This window comes from Oryctolagus cuniculus, chromosome 9 (genome assembly GCF_964237555.1).
Source record: "Oryctolagus cuniculus chromosome 9, mOryCun1.1, whole genome shotgun sequence".
Taxonomy (NCBI): Eukaryota; Metazoa; Chordata; class Mammalia; order Lagomorpha; family Leporidae; genus Oryctolagus; species Oryctolagus cuniculus.
The window spans coordinates 74,178,026-74,205,415 of NC_091440.1; the positions used below are offsets into that span (position 1 = coordinate 74,178,026).

A 27,390-nucleotide genomic window follows, 5' to 3' on the forward strand; every position below is an offset into this window, starting at 1 on the left:
CCTTCTCCTTTTATTTTTATTTATTTATTTTTTTTATAGGCAGAGTGGACAGAGAGAGAGACAGACAGAGAGAAAGGTCTTCCTTTTCCATTGGTTCACCCCCCAATGGCTGCTTCAGCCGTTGTGCTGTGGCCAGCGCACTGCGCTGATCCGAAGGCAGGAGCCAGGTGCTTCTCCTGGTCTCCCATGGGGTGCAGGGCCCAAGGACTTGGGCCATCCTCCACTGTACTCCCGGGCCACAGCAGAGAGCTGGACAGGAAGAGAAGCGACCTGGACAGAATCTGGCGCCCCGACCGGGACTAGAACCTGGTGTGCTGGCGCCACCAGCAGAGGATTAGCCTATTGAGCCGCGGCGACAGCCCAGCCTCCTCTTTTTAAAAGGGGATGAAAAAACCTGTCCCAAGTAACTGAGAAACAAATTAGAGTTGGAGCAGGCATTTGGCACAGTGATTAAGATGCCGCTTGATATGCCAAATCTGTATCAGAATGCCTGGGTTCAAGTTCTGGCTCCAGTTCTGATCCAGACTCCTGCTAGTGTGCACCCTGGGAGGCATCAAGTGATGGCTAAGAGCTTGGGTTCCTGCCACTCATATTTGAAACCTGGATTAAGTGCTAGGATCCTCGCCTGCCCTCAGGTATTGCAGACATTTGGAAAGTGACCCAGTGGATGAGAGATCTCTTAATTTCTCACTGTCTCTTCCTGTCTCTCTGCCTTTCAAATAAGATGAAAATAGAAATAAGTAATTTTAAAGAAACATGGGTCAGAGTGAAAGTACAGTTGGCCTTCTGTATCTTTGTGTTCAACCTAGCATAGATGGAAAACATTTGGAAAAAATTGCATCTGTACTGAATATGTACACACTTGTTTCCCCACTCATTATTTGCTAAATCATATAGTTTACATTGTATTAGATACAAGTAATTTAGGAAAGATTATGTAAATTGCATGGGAGGATATGCATAGGTCATGCCCAAATACTGTGCCAAGGAACTTGAGCAGCCATGGTTTTGTCCTTAGGGGGTCCTGGAGACAATCCCCATGGATACCAGAGGATGAGAGTAAGTGTACTTTAAAAGTCCATGGAGACATGGAATTAAAGGATAAATTTATTTTGATGCAAAAATGTGAAATTCATGCATAGTGTTTTCATAACATGCATTTTCTTTTTTTTTTTGTAGGTTTTTATTTAATGAATACAAATTTCCATATGTACAGCTTTTAGGGATATAGTATTTCTTTCCCCCATTCCCACCCTCCTATCCCCAACTCCCATCCCACCTCCCACTCTCTCTCCCGTTCCATTTCCATTAGTTTTTTGTTGTTGTTGTTGTTTTTACCATTGGTTCACCCTCCAATGGCCGCTGTGGCGGGCGCAATGCGGCCAGCGCACCACGCTGATCCGAAGCCAGGAGCCAGGTATTTCTCCTGGTCTCTCATGCGGGTGCAGGGCCCAAGGACTTGGGCCATCCTCCACTGCACTCCCAGGCCACAGCAGAGAGCTGGAATGAAAAAGGGGCATCCGGGACAGAATCCAGCGCCCCAGCCGGGACTAGAACCTGGTGTGCCAGTGCCGTAGGCAGAGGATTAGCCTATTGATCCACGGTGCTGGCCAAGATTAGTTTTTAATTGACTTTATATACAGAAGACCAACTCTATACTAAGTAGAGATTTCAACTGTTTGCACCCACACAGACACACAAAGTATAAAATACAATTTGAAGACAAGTTTTACTGTTAATTCTCATAGTACAATTCATTAAGGACAGAGGTCCAACATGGGGAGCAAGTGACAGTGACTCCTGTTGTTGATTTAACAGCTGACACTCTTATTTATGATGTCAGTGATCACCGAAGGCTCTTTTCATGAGCTGCCAAGGCTATGGAAGCCTCTTGAGTCCACAAACTCCGTCAGTTTTTAGATAGTGCCATATGCAAAGTGGAAGTTCTCTCCTCCCTTCAGACACAAGTACATCCTTCTTTGATGGCCCTTTCTTTCCACTGGGGTCTTACTCACAGAGATCCTTCATGCAGAACCATTTTTGCCACTATGTCTTGGCTTTCCATGCCTGAAATGCCCTCATGGTGTTTTCAGTCAGACCTTAGGGGCTCATTCTGTGGTCAGAGTGCTATTTAGGGTGTTTGTCATTTTATGAGTCTGCTGTGTGGACTGCTTCCCATGTTTGTAATTCTGTCTATTACTATAACTAGGCACTTGGTCTAATATTTATGTGATCCCTTTGACTTATGGTCTTATTTATATGATCAATTCCATACTTAATATGATCAGTTTATCACATAAGATGGTATTAGTGGCTAGCGCTGCGGCTCAACAGGCTAATCCTCCGCCTTGCGGCACCAGCACACTGGGTTCTAGTCCCAATCGGGGTGCCGGATTCTGTCCCGGTTGCCCCTCTTCCAGGCCAGCTCTCTGCTATGGCCCAGGAGTGCAGTGGAGGATGGCCCAAGTGCTTGGGCCCTGCACCCCATGGGAGACCAGGATAAGTACCTGGCTCCTGCCTTCGGATCAGCGTGGTGCACTGGCTGCAGCGTGCCAGCCGCAGCGGCCATTGGAGGGTGAACCAACGGCAAAGGAAGACCTTTCTCTCTGTCTCTCTCTCTCACTCTGCCTGTCAAAAAAAAAGATGGTATTAGTGCCACCCAGCTAGCTAAATGGGATTTGGAGTCCCATGGCAAGTTTTTAGCTTCACCCTTGGGAGTAGGTCTGTGGGAATATGCGCTGATCTGTATAGCTCCTCCCTCTCATTCCCACTCTTATTTTTAACTGGGATCTATTTTCAATTGACTTAATACATCTATGATTAATTCTGTGTTAAGTTAGGAGTTCAACCAATGGTATTAAGTAGAGAAAAAAAAATGAAGTAATAAACTTTTCCTCAACAGTCAAGACAAGGGCTGTTCAAGTAATTGCTTCTCACAGTGTCAGTTTCACTTCTACAGGTTTCCTTTTAGGCGCTCTGTTAGTTGTCATAGATCAGGGAGAACATATGATATTTGTCTCTTTGAGACTGGCTTATTTCACTAAGTATGATATTTTCCAGATTCATCCATTTAGTTGTAAATGACCGGATTTCATTTTTTTTTTACCACTGTGTAGTATTCTGTAGAGTACATATCCCATAATTTCTTTATCCACCCTTCTGTTGATGTGCATTTAGGTTGATTCCATGTCTTAGCTATTGTGAATTGAGCTGCAATAAACGTGGAGGTGCAGACAACTCTCTTATTTGCTGATTTCACTTCCTTTGGGTAAATTCCCGGAGTGGGATAGAAGAGTCATATGGTAGGTGTATATTCAGATTTCTGAGGTATCTCCAAACTGTCTTCCATAGTGGCTTTACCAATTTGCATTCCCACAAACAGTGGATTAGGGTACCTTTTTCCCCACATCCTCACCAGCATTTGTTGTTTGTTGATTTCTGTATGAGAGCTATTCTAACTGGGGTAAGGTGAAACCTCATTGTGGTTTTGATTTGCATCTCCCTGATGGCTAGTGAGCCTGAGTATTTTTTCATGTGTCTGTAGGCCATTTGGATTTCCTTTTTTGAGAAATAACTATTTAAGTCCTTTGCCCACTTCTTGCCTGGGTTGTTTGCTTTGCTATTATTATTGAGTTTTTGATCGCTTTATATATTCTGGTTATTAATCCTTTATCAGTTGCATAGTTTGCAAATAATTTCTCCTGTTTCTTTTGCTATCCTATTTCTTTGTAATCCCACTTGTTAATTTTGGTTTTTATTTCCTGTGCCTCTGGGGTCTTTTCCAGGAACTCTGTGCCTAGGCTGATGTCTTGCAGGGTTTTCCCAATCTTCTCTAGTAATTTGATGGTCTTGGGTCATAGATTTAGGTCTTTAATCCACTTTGAATGGATTTTTGTGTAAGGTGTAAGGTAGGGGTCTTGCTTCATACGTAATATGCATTTTCATTAACTTTATGAAGAACCATCATCCACGTGGATTTCAAAAATTTTTTGCGCGAAAATTCTGTCTTTTTAATTAAATAGATAGAACTGGAGATCATTATGTTAACTGAAACAAGCCAATCACAGGAAGACAAGTATTGCATGTTCTCCATCATATGTGGAAGTTTAAGAAACAGTAGTGAATCTGAACTTAGGACAGCAGTTACTAGAAGCCGGGAAGAGTGAGTGAGAGTAGGTTGAGGGAGGCTGGATAGCAGGTACCAAAGCATAGTCAGACCAAAGGAACAAGTTCTAGTGTTCCACAGCAAACTGGGTGGCTGTAGTTCACAATCATGTGTAAAAAGCACAAAGAGAGGAGCTAGTAGGCTCCAAACTAAGACAGAGAAATGGAAAGGCTGGTTGCCTGACTTGACTGGTTTATACTGTATTGAAAAATTGCATTTTTCCCCATAAAAATGCATAAGCATTACATATTAGTAAGATACTTTAAGTAATAAAATGGTAAAATAGTTTTAAAAATTTTTGCTCCAAAATTATCTTTTAATTTTACTTGCCACAGATTTTTTTGGAGTGCCCTTATATTAGGTGCATTGCCCAGAGAAGACATGCAACAAATGTTCATCCTGCCATTCTCCCTTAAATGCCAGCACAGTTTCTATTTTAAACATGTTGAAATAGTTTGAGGATGTTTTATGTATTTCCCCACCATTTCAGCCAGGATATATAAAACATAATCAAGCCTACCCTCTTCTTTCCATCATTAATGGTAAAGTCATTCCTAAGAGCAGTGGACTTTGCAGTATGCTGATGCCTTTTCACTGAAGAACCAAGACTGAATTTTCTAGTTCTTCATGGCTTTGTTGTTGTTTGGCAGCAGTTTGATGTCGCACTGTCATCAATTATTCACTGTGGTATTAATTATGCCTTTCTCTGTTCCTTCACTTCTAATTTGTGTCTTTACTAATCATATATAATTTTAGAATCATACTTAAAGGAATACCATTCAGTTCTGTTTCTGTGGCATTTGTATCTTTGAAGTACTAGGTTTTTTTTTTTTTAAAAGATTTGTATATTTGAAAGGCAGAGTAGAAAGAGAGCAGAGAGACATACAGAGAAATTTTCCATCCACTGATACACTCCCCAAATGGCTGCAACAGACAAGGCTGAGCCAGACCAAAGCCAGGAGCCAAGAGCTTCATCTGGGTCTTGCACGTGGGTGCAGGGGTTCAAGGATTTGGGCCATCCTCTGATGCTTTCCCAGGTGCATTAGCAGGGAATTGGATCAGAAGTAGGGCAGCTGGGTCTCAAACTGGTACCCATATGGGATGCTGGCATCGCAGGCAGCAGCTTTATCTCCTACACCACAATACTGACTGGCCCATGAGGTACTGATTTTTGGAAGCTCTTCTCAGTATTTTTAAGATAAATTTTTATATTTTTTAATTTATTTGAGAGAGAGAGAAAAAGCTACCATCCACTACTTCATTTTCCACATGCCTGCCATTGTTTCTGGACTGGGGCCAGAGCCAGGAATTCAAGTTGCAAACCAGGTTTTCCATGTAGGTGGCAGGGACCCAATTACTTGAGTCATCAGCATGGTCTCCCAGAATCTGCATTGGCAAGGAGCTGGAGTGAGTCAAGAACTACAGTCAAGAACTGAGCTGAGGCTCTCTGATGTGGGACAGACTGCCAGGCTAAATGCTTATTTCCAGGCCAGAACATTTTTAACTTCATGATTTGAGATCCTACTTTGGAAAACTGAAGATGTCAGTTAAATGTCTGACTAAGTAAGCTACTTTCAGACAGCAACTGGGTGTTTTGATGACCTAGTAAATCAGCTCAGTGTTATAGGAACCCTTGATCTACAGACTGATTCTAACTTGAGGCCTAATGAACTATTTAAGGGACCTATAGTCCATCAGTGGGCTTCAGAGAATTTGTGAGCCTGCTAAAGCAATGTATAATTTTTATATGCTTATGCAACTATACTGTTTTTTTATGAAGAGAGTACTCATGGCTTTTAATTATTACTCCAATGAGTTCCTGAGATGCAAAGACATAGAACCTCTGACAAACAGCCTTTGGGTATCTGACATTGGAAAGCACAGGGACCTGAACTCTAAGTGCTATGCACTCCTTAAATCACCCCCTCCAGGAAGCTAGAAAGCAGTTTCATCCCTCAGCTTGGTTCCTTTATCCATGACAGCATTTGAATAGGGAAAAACATCTGTGCTTACCATCAATGTTATGTAAACAAGTCCTTCCTTACACTAGTAATAATTTGAAATCATATCTGAAAATGAGTGTTTACTCTTCCTTGGGAATGGAACATGCCTCCACTTAGCATCTAGATCATTTTCATTGTGCCACTATTAGAGATAGTTCTTCATGGGTTCTTTGTGTTTCAGTATTTCTTGTGATCAAAGACACTTTGCTCTGGACTCTCTCTTCAAAAATATTTGTATAGCAAACAAATATTAGAAGACAGAGCAGAGAACAGGTGTGTTTGTTGTCCAGTATAATAAAAATAATACCTCCCTGTGGAGTGAGGATGGGGCAGCTATTCTTGCTACTTATCATAGAAGATGCAAGTTGGCCTAATCATGGGCTTCCTCAATTGTGACACAAACTCACTTATTTGCTGCATCAACTTGGGCAGCTTTCCATCAGCCCCTGTGGAATGTGAGAGGCAGGCAGAATGGACACAAACATGGAGCTAATGTTGCTTGCTGTGCTGTGAGTAGCACAGTCCTTTGTCTCTGACCTAGGAGTCTCTTAACTTTTCTGGGCATCCATGCAGCCGTGGCATTCTAACTCATTAGCTTGCAAATAAAGTAAATCTCAGACTCTAGTTCTTGACACCACTATTACAGTGCCTATAATGAATGCCTTGCAACTCATTTTAGATATTTCAGCTTAGAGAGTGATATATATGGGTTATTTAGGGGAAACCCCAAATCAAGTGGGTACTCTAGGCCGTTAGGACAAGCACTTCTGTTATTCATATCTTGATCAAAAGCAGAAACTTTCCTAATTAACATAGCACCAATGGACTTTTATTAGTGGAATTGGAATCTTGTTATTTAACATAATGAGTGTTAAAATGGAGTTTTATTGGTGAAATTAGAGATGTTCAAGAGAATGTAAGCATCCATCAAGGCATAGAACCTGAATTATATTGAAAATATTTACCAGCCAGCACCGTGGCTCACTTGGCTAATTCTCTGCCTGAGGCACCGGCATCCCATATGGGCACCAGGTTCAAGTCCCGGCTGCTCCTCTTCCAGTCCAGCTCTCTGCTGTGGTCCAGGAAGGCAGTGGAGGATGGCCCAAGTGCTTGGGCCTCTACACCCGCGTGGGAGACCAGGATAAGCACCTGGCTCCTGCCTTCGGATCAGCGTAGTTCCAGCTGTAGTGGCCATTTGGAGGGTGAACCAGTGGAAGGAAGACCTTTCCTCTGTCTCTCATTGTCTATCTGTCAAATAAAAAAAAAAAAAAAAAAAAGGAAAATATTTACCAACCAATATGTCCTAGAATCTGACCGGTCTGAACTAAAACAAACACTGGCTACAGTGCTGAAGCAGGTTCCTATGGGCCTCCTGTGCCACCACGAAACCCTTTGGCATTAACTGTTTGGATCATGAAGCTAGGATTCTCTACCATTCTCAAAGGAATAAAGGAACAGTAGAAATTTTGGGGAACTTGGGGCAATGCCTATTTATCTACCAGTACAGATGTTGCAATATTTTATATATATGTTAGTATTAGGCACGTATTTTAGTATTTTTCAGAATGTTTATGTTTATTTATTTGAAAGAAAAACAGAGAGAGACGGACAGGTTCACTCATCCACTGGTTCACTCTCAAATACCTACAACAGCCAGGGCTGGGCCAGGTTGAAGCCAGGAGCCAAGAATTCCTTCTGTGTGGCAGGGACCCAAGTACTTGAGCCATCATCTGCTGCCCAACAGATGCACATTATCAGGAAGCTGACGGGAAAGAGAGGTGGGACTTGAACCCAGTCACTCCGATATGAATGCAAGTGTCTCAAGCAGTGACCTAATCCGCTGCACCACTACACGCACACCCACATTTTAGTATTTTGACAACCAATAACAGCTTTACCAATGCTTTCTGACTGTGCCCTTACTGCTGTTTGTAATGATACTCAGGCTTGAACATCCCTGAAGGGTTCTAGTGCTTTGGTTTGGAGAAATTCTGTTTGTTTGATGATGCCAAAGGAAACAGAATCTTGCCCTGCAGCCTTGCTGCATTTGCTTCTAATGATGCATTAATGCAAGCTGGTAGTGTAAACAGCCCAAAAAAAATAGGGAGCAAGGGGGTCAGGTGTTTCGCCTCACAAGTAAATCATTGATTGAGGTACATACATCTCACATTGCAGTGTCGGGGTACAATCCCACCTCCAAACTCTTGACTCCTGCCGCTTAATACAGACCCTGGGAGACATCAGATGGTGGCTTAAGTGATTGGGCCCCTGCCACCCACATGGGAGACCTGGACTGAGTTCCCAGCTCCTGGCTTTGGCCTAGCTTGGCCCAGCCGTAACCATTGCAGGCATTTTGGAAGTGAACCAGTTGATAGGAGTGCTCGCTCTCGCTCGCTCTCTCTCTCTCTCCCTCTCCCTCTCCCCCTCCCTCTCCCCCTCCCCCTCCCCCTCCCCTCCCTCTCTTCCTCCCTCCTCAAATACATTAAAAAAAGGGAGAGAAGCTTTAACTAGTTCCCAGAACAGATTGAAGAGCTGTTTTATGTCTGTTTTTTTGTTTTGTTTTGACAGCTATTTGTTTAATAAGTATCTGTATACATCGCAGCATTTAGTTTGAGACTTGCTTTCATTATAACTTGGGAATGAGGTTGTGGAAGAGTAGCTACCCCTCACCACTCCCGACAGTTTTTTAATGTCTTGAAATTTACTGAAAAGAAATGCAAATAATGCAAAGATTTTGACCTAATTGTATTGTTTTAAAATGTTTGCTTATTCATTTCTTTTTCTTTGAAAGCAGAGTGATACAGAGAGAGACAGAAAAAGAAATCAGTCCACTAGTTCATTGCCCCAAATGCCTACAATAGCTGAGACCAGGTCAAGCGAAAACTAGGAGCCAGTAACTCTACTGGGGGTCTCCCACATGGGTGGCAGGGACTGAAGGACTTGAGCCATCACCTGCTGTTAGCAGGAAGCTGGATCAGAAGGTCGAGGCAGGGCTTGATCCCAGACACTGTGATATGGGATGTGGACATCCCTCGTGGTGGCTTCCCCTGCTGTGCCACAGCACATGCCTCTGACCAAATTAGATTTAGGGCTGTCTCCAGAAGCACAGAGGGATCATCGAGGAAAATTTCTTGTTCCGAGAGCAGTGGACCAGCATCAAAGCAGTGCTCGCTGTGCCCATTCCATCTCACTGACTCCCTAGATGGTATATTTAGAGGCTGCCAGGGCCCACGAGTGGGGCGGCTACAGACAGGAAGGGCAGATAAAATGCCATCAGGGTGGAAGGCAGCACCTTTTCTCATGGGTTTGTTGGAAAATTGGCTGAAGCCCCAGGAGCAGCAGCTAGAGACAGATGGGCTTTTTCATTCTCTCTGTGAGTCACAGGGGCTGAGTTTCAGGTAGTTGTAGCCTTCATAAATAGCAGCTGCACACAGAAACCAAGGGTCACTCTTCATCTTTATCCCTTTATCTCCGCACTCTGAATAATGCCCTGCTGGCTTTCCTGGCCACGGCCACATGGAGATGGGATTCTGTGTCAGGTCACAGCATGAGCACAAAGGCGGCCACTATGCGCTCCATGTGTGGAGTCAGTGTGTTTGCCTTATCATCTTTACAGTGGATTATCCCTAGTGAAACTTGCAGGGTAGCTTCAGTGCTAAGAGTCAAAGATTAATAGCACTGTGCTTGCAGAGACTGCTGGCCAGACAAGAAACAAATAAGTCCCTTTCTTTTAGCTTGTTCATTTTTTACATTTTTTATGTATTTTCATTTTATTTCAAAGGCAGAAAGATAGACAGAAAAAGAAAGATCTTCCATCCACAGGCTCACCCCCACATGCCTACAACAATCAGAGTTGGGCCAGGCCAGAGCTAAGAGCCTGGAATCCAATTTGGGTCTACCTTTCGGGTGGCAGTGATCCAAGTACTTGAGCCATCTCTTGGTGCCCACCAAGGTGCACCTTAGCAAGAAGCTGGAATTGGAAGCAACTGAGACTGGAACTCAGGCATATCGATATGGGATGTAGGCATCCCCACGAGCAGCTTAACCGTTGTGCCAAACACCCACCCTCCCTGAGTGTTATTTTTATGTGTAAGTTGTACAAACATGAATATTCAGAAGGGTATCCACTGGGTCATAGAACAAGATCCATTTGATTGATGTGATCATAATTATTCAGAAGCTGTTCTCTCATCCTGCTTTTTTACACTTAGGCTGAAATTTAATTATGTTTTTAGAGGAAGCCGGGTGTCTTATGTTTGGCATTCCTTTGCTTTCAGAGAATGCTAAGTAGGACAAGCATCCTAGCCACCCTTTGCATGGTTGCATGAGTCTTTCAGGGATTTCTGCGTGGGATGTTGCAGGACCTTTATCCAATCTAGAGTTTAAGAGGAAGGATCTTGGTTAGATCTGACACGAGGGAAAGGCAAACAGGTTTGGTGTGAAACCCCCAGGACTAAGAGGAGGTGAATATAGTATTTGTTGCTGTGCAGCTACACACAGCAATGGGACCTCTTGTCTATCTCTCTTTCTGTCTCTTTGCCTCTTAAATAAATAAATACATGTTTAGAAAAAGTGCATGCAGTGATGGACTTAAAAGAAAGCTTTATGTTGGTGTAAAGTTTTGGAATTACAGCGCATGAAGCTACTTCAGAAAGTTCATGGTGATTAGTAGAGGTTGAGGAGGAAAAGATGGGGGGAGGGAGATGGATTCACAGGTACTGAAACGTGGTGGGATGGGAGTAAGATGTTCTGGGGTTTTGCTGCACAGGACAGTGACTAGAAATAATGATTATGTACTGTTTATTCTCCCTCTACCCTTCAAAAAAGCAACTCAAAGAAAGGATTTTGAAAGTTTCCACCACAAAAAGGTGCATTTTTGAGGAGATAGATATACTTACCCTGATTGGACATTACCCAATGTATTCATTTATTAGAACATTTAATATTTGCCTGTAAATATGTGTGAATTTGTGCATCAGTTAAAATTCAGATTAGTTTTTCAGAAGTTCACCAAAAGTATAAAAATTTTGAAATCCACGCCCAGTGTTTTCACAATGTACATTTTCATGTCATTTTTGAAGACCTTTCATATGCATGGATTCCATAATTTGCTACATTGAAGTAAACATATTTGAATTCCATTTTCCACAGACTTTCTGAAAAACTCTTATACTGATTTCCCAAATAGAGCAAGATTTTCGGTTAAGAAAAGGAACAAGCATTTAGTACAACAGTTCAGTCACCTCTTGGGCCACTTGTGTCCCATATCAGAATGCCTGGGTTCAAGTCCCAAGTACTCCTGATCTAATTTCCTGCTAATGCCTACCATTGGAGGAAACAGATTATGGCTCAAAATCTTAGACCACTGTCACCCATAAGGGTGACATAAGGGACACCTGGATTGAGTTCCAGGGCTGTAGTGTTGGCCTGGCCCAGCCCAGGCTGTTGTGGGCATTTGAGGAATGAATCAGCAGATAAAAGATTGCTGTTGGTCTCTCTCTTTTTCTACCTTTCAAATGAAATGAAAGTAAATAAATATAACCTTATAAAACAGAATAACCCAGCATCGAGGTAGGCTTTGGCACAGAGGCATCTCATATCAGAGTGCCTAGGTTCAAGTTCCACCTCTACTTCTCATCCAACATCCTGTTAGGTAACTCCCAGGAAACAGCAGGTGATGTCCCAGACACAGGGGAGAACTGGATTAATTTCTGGGTTTTTTGCTTTGACATGGCCCAGGCCTGGCTGTTGGCAGGCATTTGATGATTGAACCAGCAGATGGAAGATCTCTGACTTTCTGTCTGTCTCTGTCTCTCCACCTTTCAAATAAAATAAGAATAAAATCTAAATAAAAAAGAATAACCCAGCATCACCAGCTTGCTTCAGATTGGGAAGCAGCAAGTAACCAATTATGAACAAAGCAAAGGACTCATATAGTAAGGAGAGCATGCTCACAATTACTTGTTGAACTCTTTACTTAGTGTAGGGTTAATCTTAGGAGTATAAAGTAAACTTTAAATAGATCTTTATAAAAATTAACGGTGGGAATAGGAGAGGGAGGAGGAAGAAAGGTGGGAGCTTGGACAGGAGGGAAGGTAATGTGGGAAGTATCACTATGTTCCTAAATCTGTATATAGGAAATACATGAAACTTGTATGCCTTAAATAAAATTTTTTAAAAAATTAAAAAGATCTTGGAAATTCACTTCTGTGTCTTAGACAGCAGTATCCTCATGAGTAAAATACAGGGGATGGCCTGGATCAGAGGTTGTCAGATGACTGACCAACTATGGCCTGCATGTTTCTGTAGACTTAAAAAATCATTTATTTGCTGTACATTTAATTTGAGAGAGGCATAGAAACAGAAAAAGACAGAATACAGATAGAGATGTTCCATCTACAGGTTCACTCTTCATATGCCCACGACAGCTAGGAACTCCATCTGGGTCTCCCATGTAGGTGGTAGAGTTCCAAGTACTTGAGCCATCATTTGCTCTCTCCCAGGATGTGCGTTAGCAGATTGCTGGAATCGGAAACGGAGCTGGGACCCGAACCCAAATTCTGCCACATGGAATGTCCCAAGCGGTCTCTTAACTCTTGAGCCAAATCACGCAGCCCTGTAAATAGAATTTTATGAGAAAACAACCATACTTATCTGTTTGTTGCCTATAATGATGTTTGAACTATTTTCAAAATTTCAACTATATATTATAAAATATATTTATTATCTGGCCTTTCACACAATAAGGTTGCCACAGCCTGACCTAGATAACCCCTCTCCAACGTCCCTTTGGCTTAAATCTGTGATGTGCTGGTTGGCTGGAGAATCGAGAAAAGGAAAGTGGAAGTAGAGGTGTGATGCGCTGGCCAGTTGGCTGGGCTTGAATGTAAAGAGGCTCAGTCCTGTTCAGGTTTAATCCCGTTACTGTAATCCCTGACTCCCCATCCCTCCAGCCTTCCTATCTAGCCTGGGGTGCTCACAGCGGGAGCTGCCTGGGGATGACTTTGATTGCACAGAAAAAAACCCTGTAGTCTATGTCTTCAGAGCACATGCTCAGCTTGTGTAAAATCCTTCAAAGTATCAGCTAGATAAACCTCTTTCCTTCTGTGGGAAATGCCGTTTCCCATATGCAGTGCATAGCCACATTAGCTTGCCAGGCCTGGGGAATCTGGGGGAGGAAAAAGGGCTTTTGTGCCCTGTGTGCTGCCCTGCTCCTCCATGTACATCTCCTGTAGAAGATGCTTTGGCGTCCTGTTCCCTGCCACCTGGGCACTGGGCAGGGAGCACATATCTGCCTCCCGTGTCCTTTCACAGGAAGATTGCATGACAACTTCCTTCCTGAGTGATTTAATCTGCAGCCTGTTTGCATGGTTGGACTGTGGTTGGCAGGAACGGGATGCGGTTTTCTGTCAGTTGGGATGTGGCCAGAGGGCAGGAACCCCCTGGAGTAGCTCACATGTGCTGTGCTTCACAAGCAGAGCAACACTTTCAGGTCAGGTGTGAGAGGGTAAACGAACCTTTGTTTTAAGTTTAAGTTTATTTATTTGAAAGGCAGAGGGAGGGAGAGAGAGATCTTCCATCTGCTAATTCTCTCCTCAAATGCCTACAACAGCCAGGGCTGGGCCAGGCTGAAGCCAGGAGCCAGGTACTCCATCTGGGTCTCCCATGTAGGTGACAAGGACCCAAGTACTTGAGACGTGACCTGCTGCCTCCCACAATAGCCGTTAGCGGAAAGCTGGACCAGAAGTAGAGGTAGAATTCAAACCCAGGTACTCTGATAGGGTTTAGAGGCATCCAAAGCCGCAGCTTAACCCACTGTGCCACAATGCCCTCCCTTAAGTGAATCTTTTCAGAAGGAAAATTGCAGAATAAAAATGGCTATTATGCTGGTTTCTCATTTTTGTGTGCTGGTTGACCAGCTTGCATATTGATTTCTTGCTCTTTATATTTACAAGTATAAGAGGCTCTCATCGATTTTATATATATAAACACATAAATATATACACATACATACTTCAGTTTTTATTAAGTCTTATTTAATTTTTATTTTGAAATTATTTCAGATATATAGAAAACTTGCAAAAACAATGCAAAGAATTGTGCCCACACATACACTGGGATTGCCTTAACAGTAAATTTTGTCACATTTGCTTAAGCGTGCTCTGCCTCCCTCCCAACCCCATCCTCCTCTCTCCCAAGCAGCCCTAGATGCCTAAGTAATCCCTAAAAGTAACCTCAGGCCAGCACTGTGGTGTAGCGGGTAAAACCACTGCCTGCAGTGCCAGCATACCATGTGCGCACCTGTTTGAGTCCCGGCTCAAGTCCCAGCTGCTCCTCTTCCAATCTGGTTCTCTGCTATGGCCTGAGAGAGCAGTAGAAGATGGCCCCATGTCCTTAGGCCCCTGCATCTGAGTGGGAGACTTGGAAGAAGCTCCTGACTCCTGGCTTTGGATCGGCGCAGCTCTGGCCATTGCGGCCATCTAGGGAGTGAAGACCTCTCTCTGCTTTTGCCTCTCTGTAACTCTGACTTCCAAATAAATAAATAAACTTTTTAAAAGTAACCTTATCTCACCTAGCCAAAATTAGGAAATTAACATAGATGCAATACTCATATTTAACCTATAGACGTTATAGCCATATATTATAAATATAGAATTATTGAAAATAGAGCTGTGATTTATTTTCTTCATGCTGAGTATGGCCTGTTATAAGCTTTATTTTTGCTGTATGGCTTTCCACTTGCAAAATAAAACAACCACAAAACAATACTTAGAATTCACAAGAGTGGGCACCTGGCTTAGTAGTTAATATGCCCACCTTGAACATTGGAATACTTGGGTTTAATTCCTGGCTCTAACTCCTGACTCTACATTCCTGCTTAGGTGGATTGTGGGAAGTAGCAATAATGGCTCAAGTAATTGTTTCCTGCCACCCACGTGAGAGACCTGGGTTGTGATCTTGGTTCCTGGCTCTGGCCCTACTCCATGTTCAGCAGTTTGAGACTTTTGGAGAATAAAGCAGCCAGCAGATTGGAGTATGTACTCATACTCTCTCTTTGTCTCTCTCTGCTTCTTAAGTATATAAAATTAAAATTTCACAAGTTCAAAATTTAAAAAAAATGCTTGCTTTTCAAACCTACACTCTGTTTATAGTGGTAGTTGATTTCACAAAGTAGTAATAATAGTTACAATAATAATAATAATAATAAGTAGCAGTGCACAGTTGACCTGGGTTCCGCAGAGCTCTGTGTCTGGTCCAGCTGCTGCTGCGAGTACCCTGCCCCACAGCACCTGTGCAAGTATGAAGACACAGAAGGGCCCTTTCCAGTCACTTCCTGTGTTGGCAAGAACTAGCACCATTTACTTGGGGGACTGTGAGAGGTACTACTAAGTGGGCACCACTGTTGTTTTGTCTTTTTCCTCTGTCACTTACCTTAAGAATGGCGCTAAAACATTTCCTTGGGGCAAGAGAGATACAACAGAACAAATTAAAATGATGACTCTTAGGCAACATTTCTGTGTGGACCCAGGGCCGAAACTTACACCACTGGGTACAAGAGAATTAGCTGATAATTTGGAAAGCTTCTTTTCCCTCACCTTCTGAGATCCCCACAGCATGAACTCACACAGGAGTATAGCACTTTAACTATGGCTGCTCATCACCTCCAGTGTTCTCGCCTGCCTCCTCCTGCTCTGGCTACGCTGGATAAAATGTACAAGGCTGACGAAGATTTTCCATCACAGTTCGCCCCTAGCCCGAGCGCCACCTGAGCTGTCTGCAGATACACATCTTATCTTCTCCCAGGAGTAAATCCCTGCTGCCTTTGACACGCTCCCTGCATGGTTACGGAGAATAATGCTGTAGCTGGAGCGTATCAGTGCTTACCAAGGTACATGTCTACAGTGTGACTTCTGACTGTCTGCATTCTGCTTAGCTCTGTGCAGAAGGCAGAACAAACAATGGAGGTGTCTTTTAAAAAATGGCTTCCAGGGGTCTGCATTGTGGCATACTGGATAAATCCACCACCTGCAACACCATCATTCCTTATGGGTACCAGTTCGTGTCCCGGCTGCTCTATTTTTGATCCAGCTCTCTGCTAATGGCATGAGAAAAGCAGCAGAAGATAGCCCAAGTACTTGAATCCCTGCTACCCATGTGGGAGTCCTGGATGAAGCTCCTTGCTCCTGGCTTCAGCCTGGCCTAGCACTGGCCGTTGCAGCTATCTGCCATCCCAGGAAGAGTGAAACAGCAGATGGAAGATCTCTCTCTCCCTCTCTCCCTCTCTCCCTCTCTCCCTCCCCTCTCTCTCCTCCCTCTCTCTGTAGCTCTGACTTACAAAATAAATAAATAAATATTTTTTAAAAAAGTGGCTCCAGGGCAGGCATTGTGATACAGTTTGGAATACCTGCATCCACTATCAGAGTGCCTGGGTTTGAGTCCCACCTCCATCTCCAACCCAGCTTTTCTGCTAATGCACACACTAGAAGACAGCAGGTGACAGTTCTAGTACTTGGTTCGCTGCCCCCAACATGGGAGACCCAGATGAAATTCCTGCTCCTGACTTTAGCCTGGTCCAGTCCCAGCTGTTGTGGGTATTTGGAGAGTGAATCAAAAGATAGACGTTTCATTCTCTCTCTCTCTCTCTCTCTCTCTCTTTCTCTCTTTCTCTCTTTCTCTCTTTCTCTTTCTCTCCCTCCCACCCTCCTTCCCTCCCTCCCTCCCTACCTCCATCCATCCCTCCCTTCCTCCATCTCTTCTGTTGCTCTGCCTTTCAAATACATAAAAATCAGTCAATAAACTTTAAAAATTACCTCTTTTTAAAAAAGTTCATTCAGGGAACAGAGGCAGAGAGGACATACAGACAGAGCTCCACCCACTGGTTCATCGTCCTAACACCTGCAGTGACTGGTACTGGGCCAGGCTGAAGCTGGGAGCTGGGGACTTGTTACAGGTCTCCCTTGTAAGTTCTAGCAAAGACAGATTCTATCTAATGAATGAGAAAAATACATTTGACTTAGATTTTCCTTATGAACGCAGGAAATGTTCTGGAATCAATGTCCCCTAAGTTCAAGCTCAAACTCTACCATTTACTTGAGGTATTGGACAAGTTGCTTTTCTTTCTGTAACTCATTTATTAAACTTCAGGATGAGAATCTGGTTGGGAAGGTGTATACACATTTACCTCTCTAACTTCCTGAGAGAATCGTGGACAGGGACGATTCCGTGGGACACCACTTTGTCAGTGCCTCTCTCTGGATCTGTACTTGTACAGTGTCTGATACCCATTTGTGCCGTGGATGTGTGTGGATCCCCTGCTGTGGTCCAGTCATCGCACTGAGTCGCAGAACACAGGGGGGATCTTGCAGACACAGTCACACATGGTTGGCTCCATAATTGAATAAATTGAGGAAAAGGCAGAGATTAAGCAGTGATGTCTTTAAAAGATGAAAAGATCCCTGGAATTCCACTGTGGTTTGTGGTAAGGCTGAGTACTTAGACCTTTTCTTTTGTCACTGCTACTTTTAAAAGCTCCACTAAAACTGATTTGAGCTACCCCAAAACATCAGCCACACCTGGCTCCCTCTCTGTTCCCACTCTAGGCTGCCCAAGAATGGAGCCACGGAGCCTTTGTCTGTGGACTTGGCAGGTGGCTGTGGTGTGCTGCTTTCTGTCCCATTAACCTCTATTTTATCTGTCAAGAATAGTATTCCCCATTGTTGAAAGCAGCAATTTGCCAACCAGGCAAGCTTAGAGTCCTGTTTGATGGAGCATTACAGAGAGCAAAAGGGAAAGTTTAAACAGATTTGCCTCTCTAATTTCCTGAAAGGATCACAGGCAAAACTTGCCCTCTGGCAAAATGCTTTCTGTTTGCATTATAATAACAAGCATTTATTGCCATGACGGGAAGAGGGGACCATGGAAGATTGGCCTCATACTTCCTAGTTTCATTTAGTTCCATTACTACTTATGGAATACGGCGCTGTTTAAAACACACATAAACTTAAACACTACTCTTTCCTAATAGCCTAAAGTACTCAGAAAGCCCTATTTTTTTTCCTTCCCAACTGTAAAATATGCTGCTAATTTCTTATTATCAAGCATGTGGGTTCTAACAATGGAACCACACTCGGGAAAAAATATGCTTTCTCTTTCTTTTGGAGAAGTTCAAGGTGTTACTGGAGATGGCTGCTCAGAGGTTCTTGTCTCGGTGTAAGAAAGAACTCAGATATGAGACAGAGGGTAGTACAATAATAAGATACATGCAGTCTTTTCTATACAGGAGTGTAATGTTTAGCTAAGGAAATAAGCATTAAACAATGTTCAGATAATTATATGATGGTATTCGTGAGATATGCTTTGAAGAAAAAAACTGTAAGATGCTAAGGCAGCAGATCTCAAGGGATTCGTATGGTATGCTCAGGTCACTGAAGATGAGCAGGAGAGAGCTTTTCAAGCTGTGTAGCAAAGTTTAATGAAGAGAAATACACCTGAGAGGCCAGGCAGGCATCTCAGTAAAGGGCCGAGAGCCCAGTGTGCATTCAGCCAGGAGCTTTTATATCCTCCCCTCCTCCCTCTTCTGGAAAATTGTGGGTGGGGCTTTCTTGATGTGGAGTTCCTGAAAATCCCCCCACAACTTTGTGAGCACAGTGTTATGGAACCAGATGTGGTGCCAGATAGGGGGATACCCCGAGCTGCACCCAGGGAGAGGACTGAACCGATCCAATAGCATTAGTGGACAAGAGCAGCTACTTTGGGTGCAATTCCTGGGCTGCTTTCCGGGATTGTTTCCTCCTACCATTCCATATACACTTATTTTCTTCAAAAAATTTTTATTTTCTTCAGCCCATCCTACACACATAGGCTAATATCAACCTGGTTACATTAACAAAAGTACAGTGTCAAGTGTATCTAGACATTTTGTTTAACCTTTATAATTTCATAGAAAAGAAACCCTTCTTGTATCTGGTTTAGTTCATTGAACTAAATTTCTCCAAAACATCTGTATAACATACATGGGATATGTCAAATGAATGCATCTGAAGTGAGTAATACCAGAAAGTAAACTTCCTGAGACCAAGGACCCTGTCTGCACTGTTCACTGTCATGTCTTCAGCTCCAGGCACATTGCAAAACAGTTCATGCTTAAGATGAATTTATCAATGTTGGATATCTCACATTTCTACCTAACAGTATGCAAACAATTCCAGGGAGGAAAGCTCCAAGCTTTAAACTCTCAAACTCCAGAGGTGGTCATGCCCAACGCCATCTCTAGCTTTACACCCAAAATGCCATTAGTCAGTTATTTAAACAATACTTTAATAAGACCAAAATCTGTCGACTTTCCCCGTGGCATTTCCCATCCCCTTTGGCCAAGCCCACTCTTCTCTGGACACCCACACTCAAGCTTGGCTCTCTCCTGCTCATCTTCAGTGACCTGAGCATACCATATGAATCCCTTGAGATTTTCTGCCTTAGAATCCTAGAGTTTTTTTTTTCTTCGAAGCATGTGTCACAAATTATCATTATATAATTATCTGAGTATTGTTTAATGCTTATTTATTTTCTTAATTAAGTATTATACTCCTGGATAGAAAAGATGGTATCTATTTTATTCCCAACCAAGTCCCCAGTACCCATTGATTTCTAGTTGGAACAGGCATTCAATAAATATTTATTCAGTCGATGAGTAAGTAAGTTTAAGGAGGTAGGGAGTGATGAAAGAAGGTGAAGAATGAACGGAGGGAGGCAGGTACTGGGGGGAATGAGGGGGGAGGGGAGATCAGGAACCAGAGATTGGATAGTTTAGCATTTCTTTAGATTTGCCTAAACACTATTGGCATACCCTGATCTTATGAGATTTATCTTGACTGTTTCTTGTTTCTCAGGAGGTGTGTGTGTGTGTGTGCATATGTGTATGTGTGTATGTGCACATGCAGGCTTTTGTGTATTTTTTGAGACTAGTTTGATGGGCTGGTAATATTTCCACATAAACCAAAATCCTGGAACGAATCTATATTGAATCAATTTTGATTTAATAATACATCTTAGGAATTACTTAGTAAATTAAAATCTTCATTCTGAAATAGAAGAATGCTTTTCTTTTAAATCACGTTGAGCGTTGCTTGTCTATTTTGCCTATTTTAATCTTTAAACATTTACTGACTATTAACCATAAGATGTACACATCATTCCCATGAACTTGCATGATTATATAATCAGGGGCCATATGTTCTTACATCCTCAAATAGATCCTCCTGCCATGGGATAAGGACCTTCATGTGTTTCCTTCTAGTTCCCATTTGATAGACAGTTGGTATGATGAGTTGACTACGTGTTTTATGCCATAAACAAGAATGGATCCAGAAACATTTATTGGATATTAGTTGTTGGAAATTAAAATCACACACAGAATAAATTAAAGAGTTGGGTTTGCCTCAGAAGGATGGCAGCACAAGAAGAGAGAGCTGGTGCTGAGGGCTCTGCTCTGACCTGGTCTTACAGGGGATGGCAGGGCTTGGGGGTTAGGTGGTGGGTAAGCCTTTGATTCTTTGGTGCTGATACTGACATGAGGGTTTGTATTCAAGTGATTAAGAAAATGCACCTAGAAGAAACCAATGAGGAAATAAGGGAGTAAGGTCATGGTGGAGTAATACCAAGCCAGGGTGCAGGGTAAGATGGGGCTGAAGGTCCAAGCCCTGGTCTGAACTAGTGGGCACCCTGGAATCTTCATTATACAGCAGAATTTACCCCCACTGGAGGCAAGAAAGCCAAGCATGCCTGAACAAGTTCATCACTGACTGCAGGTCACACCGGGAGGCACCTCTGCTTTCATTGTTCTCATCATTCATGAGTTCACTGAAGACGACTGCAAATATATACTGTCAGGAACAAAGCATAAACAGAAGCTGGGGAGTGAGACCCCAGGCCCAGCAAAGGGATCCAGAGGTTTTGGGTGGAGCCATAGTGTACAGATCCCCTGCCAGTTAAGAGCTCTTGAAGTTTAAACTTTTGGCATTTTATTGACTTTTCTGCAGGAAAAAAAAAGTCCCCTCTCCCCTTGGTGCTCTAATAGTAAACACTTAGTAGCTTTTTTTTTTTTCCATCTTTGTTAATATGTGGTTACTGTCACATACTATTCTGAAATAGCTAGCCCCACCAGCTGCTTTTTCTTGAGTGTCCAATAATTAATAAAGAATTATATACTCTCCTTTTTGTGTTAGGTCATGGAACTGTATGTAGGTCAATATCTTGGTAATGATGAGCAATTGATTGTATTCTATGCTATGAGACCTGCATGAAATAGATGGACCACAATTTTTGCTGACTCTTTGGAAAGTTTTAAAACACTGGCCACCTCATAGCTATCAATTCTCCTTCCTAAACTTATTTAATCTATCTAAAGAATAATTGGAAGTGGAGATTATTCCCAAGACTCATGGCCATATTAACCTATGGTTGTCAGCAAATCTAGACCATGAAGGGGGACTCTGCTCCCCTTGAAAAATGCTTATCTTATCTATCAGCATGAATGGAGGTCATCCTGCCGGTGAGACCTACCCTGGCGTGCAAATGTGATTGCTTAGCATCTATTATCCTCCTAAACTTAACACACTATATGTGAGGCTGGAAATGCATACTTGGTTGGGACCTTCTTTGCAACAGATTAATGCCAGAATAGAATTTCTCAAAATAAAACCTCAAATTTAGTCTGTTTTTTGGGGACTGGCTCTCTGCCCGTTTCACTTCCACCCTTCTTTCTGTTTTTCATTTGCCTTGATTTTTTTTTTCTTTTTGAGTGGGGAAGATACTTTTGTCTTGGTAAAGGCAGCTTTTGAGGAGAAACATGCAGTGGAATTCAGTACTTTGACACTTTGATCCCAGCTAAAGATAACTTTTGGGGGAAGCAAGCATTTTGCACCCTCTTAGGGGGACTCTCCTTGTCCTTATTTTCCATAGGGACCAACCTGACTGCCTATTTTTATTGACCCGTCTGACCTCTCACATTTTTATGGGTAAAACCGTGGTGGAGAAGGTATTATTACATTGGTTCTTTGTCTCACGTGGAAGAACTTCCAAGCGGACAATTGCCTTGATTTGAATCCAGCAATTATTTATTAGGTGCCTACTCTGGTGTTACAGGGACACACAAAGGGAGAAAGTATACAAAAGGGCCGCCTTGCTGCAGCTTTATGCTAGTGATAATGACTGAAACACACAGAGAATATTTGCAGACCATGGAAGGTTCTATGAAGGCAGTCAAGTGAGGGGAGAAAACAGAGTCTGATAAGGCAGATCTGCAGGGTTTGGGGGGCAGTAGTGGGTGGGAGGTACCACTGGAGAAGAAGCCAGTTTTCAGCCATCTGAGATAGAATTTTCTGGGTGAGAAGAATGAGTTTAGAGCTCTCATTCCAGCAGCAAGCCTGGTGTGCTCCAGAAGAGGTGGCCAGGGTAGCCAGAGAAGACAGGAGGCAGGAGTCACGAGGCCAGGCAGGTCAGCAGACACCAGCTCATTTAGGGCCTCGTGGACCACAGGAAGGAGATGGGTGTTGAGAACTCATTTGAGGGTTTTCAATAGGCAAGTAACTTGACCTGGTTTATTTTTAGAGATAGTTGACAGCTTTAATGTTGGTGATGATGTTAAAAGAAGCAGGAGAACAGAAAAGCAATGAGTGGAGCCTGCCCAGGGGTGCTGCAGCATTTCAGAAGCATTTCAAAAGACTTGCCCCGTGGGCAGGTTATAAAACTTCTCTTAGCTCAGTTTTCCTATCAGAGAAGTCATATGCCTGCCACATCAGGCTCTTATGGGGATTAAATGCACTACTTTGAGAAAAGCATCATCCATAACATATTTTTTTATTTTTCTTAACCTCATTATTGGAGGTGGAAAGGGAGAAATCCAGGATAAATCTGGGTTGAGAACTGTGTGCATAGGTAACGTCCCAGAGTACTTTCAAGCTGTGGCAGCTGTTTACCTCATTTTGCTGCTAGTGGCCCATGATAACCACAAGCTGGTAACTCACTGAGCTTTGTCTCACCTCAGGGAGCACCTGCTAACTACCCCGGCAGAAAATTGCTATTGAAGATACGTAGTTGAATTGCATGTAAGGACTCACATTCTATTTTTCAGTAGGGAAGCTATTTGTTCATAAATGAATACAATAAAATGATTAATATGAGAAAAAAGGAATATTATTTTCATTACATAGTTTATATGTTCAATGACTGTAAAATCCAAGTGTCTTTGTGTCTCCATTTATGTCTATAGACAGGAAGAAAAGGAAGGGAGGCAATGTTTGCAGTTGGAGCATTGTCTGACAACATTGTAAAACAGGCTAAAAGAAGGATATACTTGGAGCAGAAAGAGTCACGTCCAGTGAAAGACACAGTGACCTTCTTTACTGTAAACACAAAAGGAATAACTTGGACAGCATAAGAAAGTTGAATGATGCAGACACACACCCTGTTAATCCAGATAGGACATGAGGTCAGTGACTTCTTAGGATCAGGAACCCAGGCTTGAATCCTGGCTCCGTTTCTTACGCATTTTAAGGGTATGATTTGGGGAGAATCACCAGCTTCTGTGAATCCCAGCTTCCCTGACAACTGTGCTGCACTCACAATATTGTGAAAATGATTGACAAAGACTATGTATGAAAAAGAAGTCTGCTAGTTGCATGTATAATTAGTAGTATGAATCCACCTCTGAGAACTCAGTATCCATCTGGCCCCTGGACTCTGTGTTTTCTTTGAAATGTCACTTGAACTTGAAGAACAGTGATCCCAGAGGAATCTGGCCATCTAGGCTCTCCAGTTCACGTGGTAGTGTGACACATTTGATGGTTCCTTGTAACTGCAGCATATGTGGTTGCATTACCCTTCAAGTAGGGTCCTGCTCAGAGCCGCTCTTTTGCAAAAGGATCACATCTATATTTTGATTTTTCTCAAGATAAAGTCCTTTATTATGTACATTTGTGTGATTTAAATTAGAGTTAACCCCTTCTTCTCTCCTCTCCTGGCTTTTGTCTAGCATGAAGCACAGACCTTGAGATACTTCTGAAAGGCACATAACCATTCTTGCCTCCTTCACGAAACTCAGGGTACCTTTCAGCTCAGTTATCCATTCCATTTGAGGAAAGTCACTCTATACCTAATGGGTATCTCAGAACACACACACTGAAATAAATAACAGAGTCTCCTGTAAGTCATCCTCACCTGTGCCTGCTTTCTCTCCTCTTCCTTTATCCCTAGGTAAGTGTGAAATCGGCTGGGCCTACTACTGCACCGGAGCAGGTGCTGCGGCCTCCATGCTGCTGTGCACGTGGCTGGCTTGCTTCTCGGGCAAGAAGCAGAAGCACTACCCCTACTGAGAAGGAGCCACAAGGAACAAACAGAGGAGAAGATGGGCCAAAGGGATTTGAAGGGGCTGAAGTAACCAGCTACTTTCTAAAGGTGGAATAGTGGACCTAGTCCAACACAATGCTAATGAAATGAAACCTGATGGGATCAAGAACATTCTGTAGGAACGAAGGGCTGTGGGAGATTTGTGAAACACTTGGAGGGTATGGAGAAATGGACCAAAGGCTAAAATATTGCCAGACATCGGGTGTTTCTAGTCTACAGAGTATTGTTAATGTATAACACACAGATAGACACACACACACACACACACACACACACCACAAACCTATATATGCAAAAAAGGTTCTGTTTTTGTTTTGATTTTCAAATAAAAAAAGGCAAAGATTCACAGATTCAAAAGGGCTAGTTTAAACAGTGTTGTGTTGAGAAGCAGGGTACCCTGCAGCCATCCCTGGCGATGATGACAACCCCGAAAGCACACGAGCACATGCAAGACACACCGCGTCCACACACACCCAGGCACAAACGTGGATGGAGACCATCGCACAAACTGTACAGGAGGTTCAGCAGTGCGTTACTCCTCTGTTTGCTTTTTGATATGCATTTAAAGTACAGTATTATCACTTTATAAAACATACATTAAACCTAATACATGGACCAATAAGCCACTCTATCAGTATTTTGTGTCACCTGCATAAACTCTTCACCCTCAACACATTTTCAGTGTTTATGCAGACCTTTAGAGTTAAGCCTTCATATTCCAATATTATTCAAAGATATGCAGTATTTCTCTGAGTAGCTTCTGCTTTGATATTTTTACGAAGTAAAGGGAAGAATTTCTGTTCCCTGTAGGTGAGAATTCAGTTGATACATGAGTAAAGAGAGACATTTTCCAGCCACTAGATCTTGTTTTCTTTTGTCCATTATTGTACTGTGCTGTATCACATTTATTTCAATACTCATTTTGTAAAAAAAATTTTAAAAGTGCTATTTTGTTTGTATTTGAAAAGCTCTGTGAATAAACTCTCTTTGATCAATAGCTAGACCAAAGACTAATTGTTACCGGGTTTACGTCTTTAATTTCTTAGATGTAGCCTTTCAACATTCCTAGTCCTATAGATTGTCCTTTTCTCTTTTAAGGCTTTTTTTTTTTTTTTTTTTTTTTTTTTTGACAGGCAGAGTGGACAGTGAGAGAGAGAGACAAAGAGAAAGGTCTTCCTTTTGCCGTTGGTTCACCCTCCAATGGCTGTCACGGCAGGCATACCGTGCCGATCCGATGGCAGGAGCCAGGTGCTTCTCCTGGTCTCCCATGCGGGTGCAGGGCCCAAGCACTTGGGCCATCCTCCACTGCACTCCCTGGCCATAGCAGAGAGCTGGCCTGGAAGAGGGGCAACCAGGACAGAATCCGGCGCCCCGACCAGGACTAGAACCTGGTGTGCCGGGGCCGCAAGGCAGAGGATTAGCCTAGTGAGCTGCAGCGCCGGCCCTAAGGCCTCTCTTTAACTCACTTATCACCCAACCTGACATTGTTCTAGGCACACAGTGTATCAGAGGTGAGTGGGACCTGCTTTCTACTTTCAGCTTAGTTTCTTTGCAAGTGGAATTCTAATTTCCTATTCACTGCATTTCAGTCATGAGTAAATTCGTAAGAGAGAACTAAATTTGAGAATATGAGCGGGGCTGGCACTGTGGCCCATCGAGTTAACGCTCTGGCCTGAGGCATCCCATATGGGTGCCAGTTCGAGACCTGGCTGCTCCACTTCTAATCCAGCTCTCTGCTATGGCCTGGGAAAGCAGTAGAAGATGGCCCAAGTCCTTGGGCCCCTGCACCCACATGGGAGACCTGAAAGAAGCTCCTGGCTCCTGGCTCCTGGCTTCAGATTGGTGCAGCTCCATTTGTTGCATCCAATTGGGGAGTGAACCAAAGAAAGGAAGACCACTCTCTTTGTTTCTCCCTCTCACTGTCTGTAACTCTACCTCTCAAATAAATAAATAAAATCTTTTAAAAAAGAGAAAGAGATAAAATATGGGCAATATTCAGATGTGATTTAAGGCAATAAGAACCAAACCATGCTTCAAGAGGTGTCGGGGGCCAGCTCTGTGGTGGGTAAAGCTGCTGCCTGCAGTGCTGGCATCCCATATGAGTGCCAGTTTTCAAGGCCCAGCTGCTCCACTTCCAGTCCAGCTCTCGGCTGTGGCCTGGGAAAACAGTAGAAGATGGCCCAAGTGCTTGGTCCCCTGCACCCACATGGGAGCCCTGGAAGAAGCTCCTGACTCCTTGGCTTCAAATCAGCACAGCTGCAGCCATTGTAGCCAACTGGGGAGTGAACCAGCAGATGGAAGACCTCTCTCTCTCTCTCTCTCTCTCTCTCTCTCTCTCTCTGCCTCTCCTTCTCTCTCTGTGTATCTCTGACTTTCAAGTAAATAAATAAATCTTTAAAAAAGAAAAAGAGTTGTCTGGGCCAGCTGTCTCCAGGATGATAACAGGGTTGTCACAAGCCACCAGCAACTTCCTCCTTTCCACCTCCTACAAGGTGCTGGGTTTCTTCTGTATCCCTGTACAAGAGGCAGTTTCATACCACTCTCAGTAAGGAATCTCCAATAAACATCCCTGCCCCACCAGAAAGCTTTGAATAAAAAGAGAAGTTTGAATCCAACAGAACTAGCTCTTTCAGAAGCAAAAGTTGCAAACTGAATAATGGACGTATGACTGTTCTTTATTAAGCAGTCTGAGTTTTTAAGGAAAATTTTTATAAACTCAGTTTCTAAATTACATACTTTTCATATTTGGAAATTGTGCACTCTGACCATTTACACATGCGACTATTTTTTATGCCCCTTGTGCATATTTATCTAATTAAC

General features: G+C 43.0%; 1 protein-coding gene across 4 annotated transcripts in view; it reads left to right on the top strand.

Annotated features, from left to right (window-relative positions):
• LHFPL6 (LHFPL tetraspan subfamily member 6) overlaps positions 1-25,567 on the top strand; it is a 274,269-nt gene extending 248,702 nt beyond the window's left edge. For all 4 annotated transcript variants that reach the window (XM_008274501.4, XM_070048958.1, XM_070048959.1 and 1 more), the window contains one exon: positions 24,418-25,567. In XM_008274501.4, coding sequence (XP_008272723.1) covers positions 24,418-24,536 — 119 coding nt within the window. In that variant the 3' untranslated portion in view covers positions 24,537-25,567. The remainder of the gene's footprint in view (positions 1-24,417) is intronic.
• Positions 25,568-27,390: the final 1,823 nt, after the last annotated feature.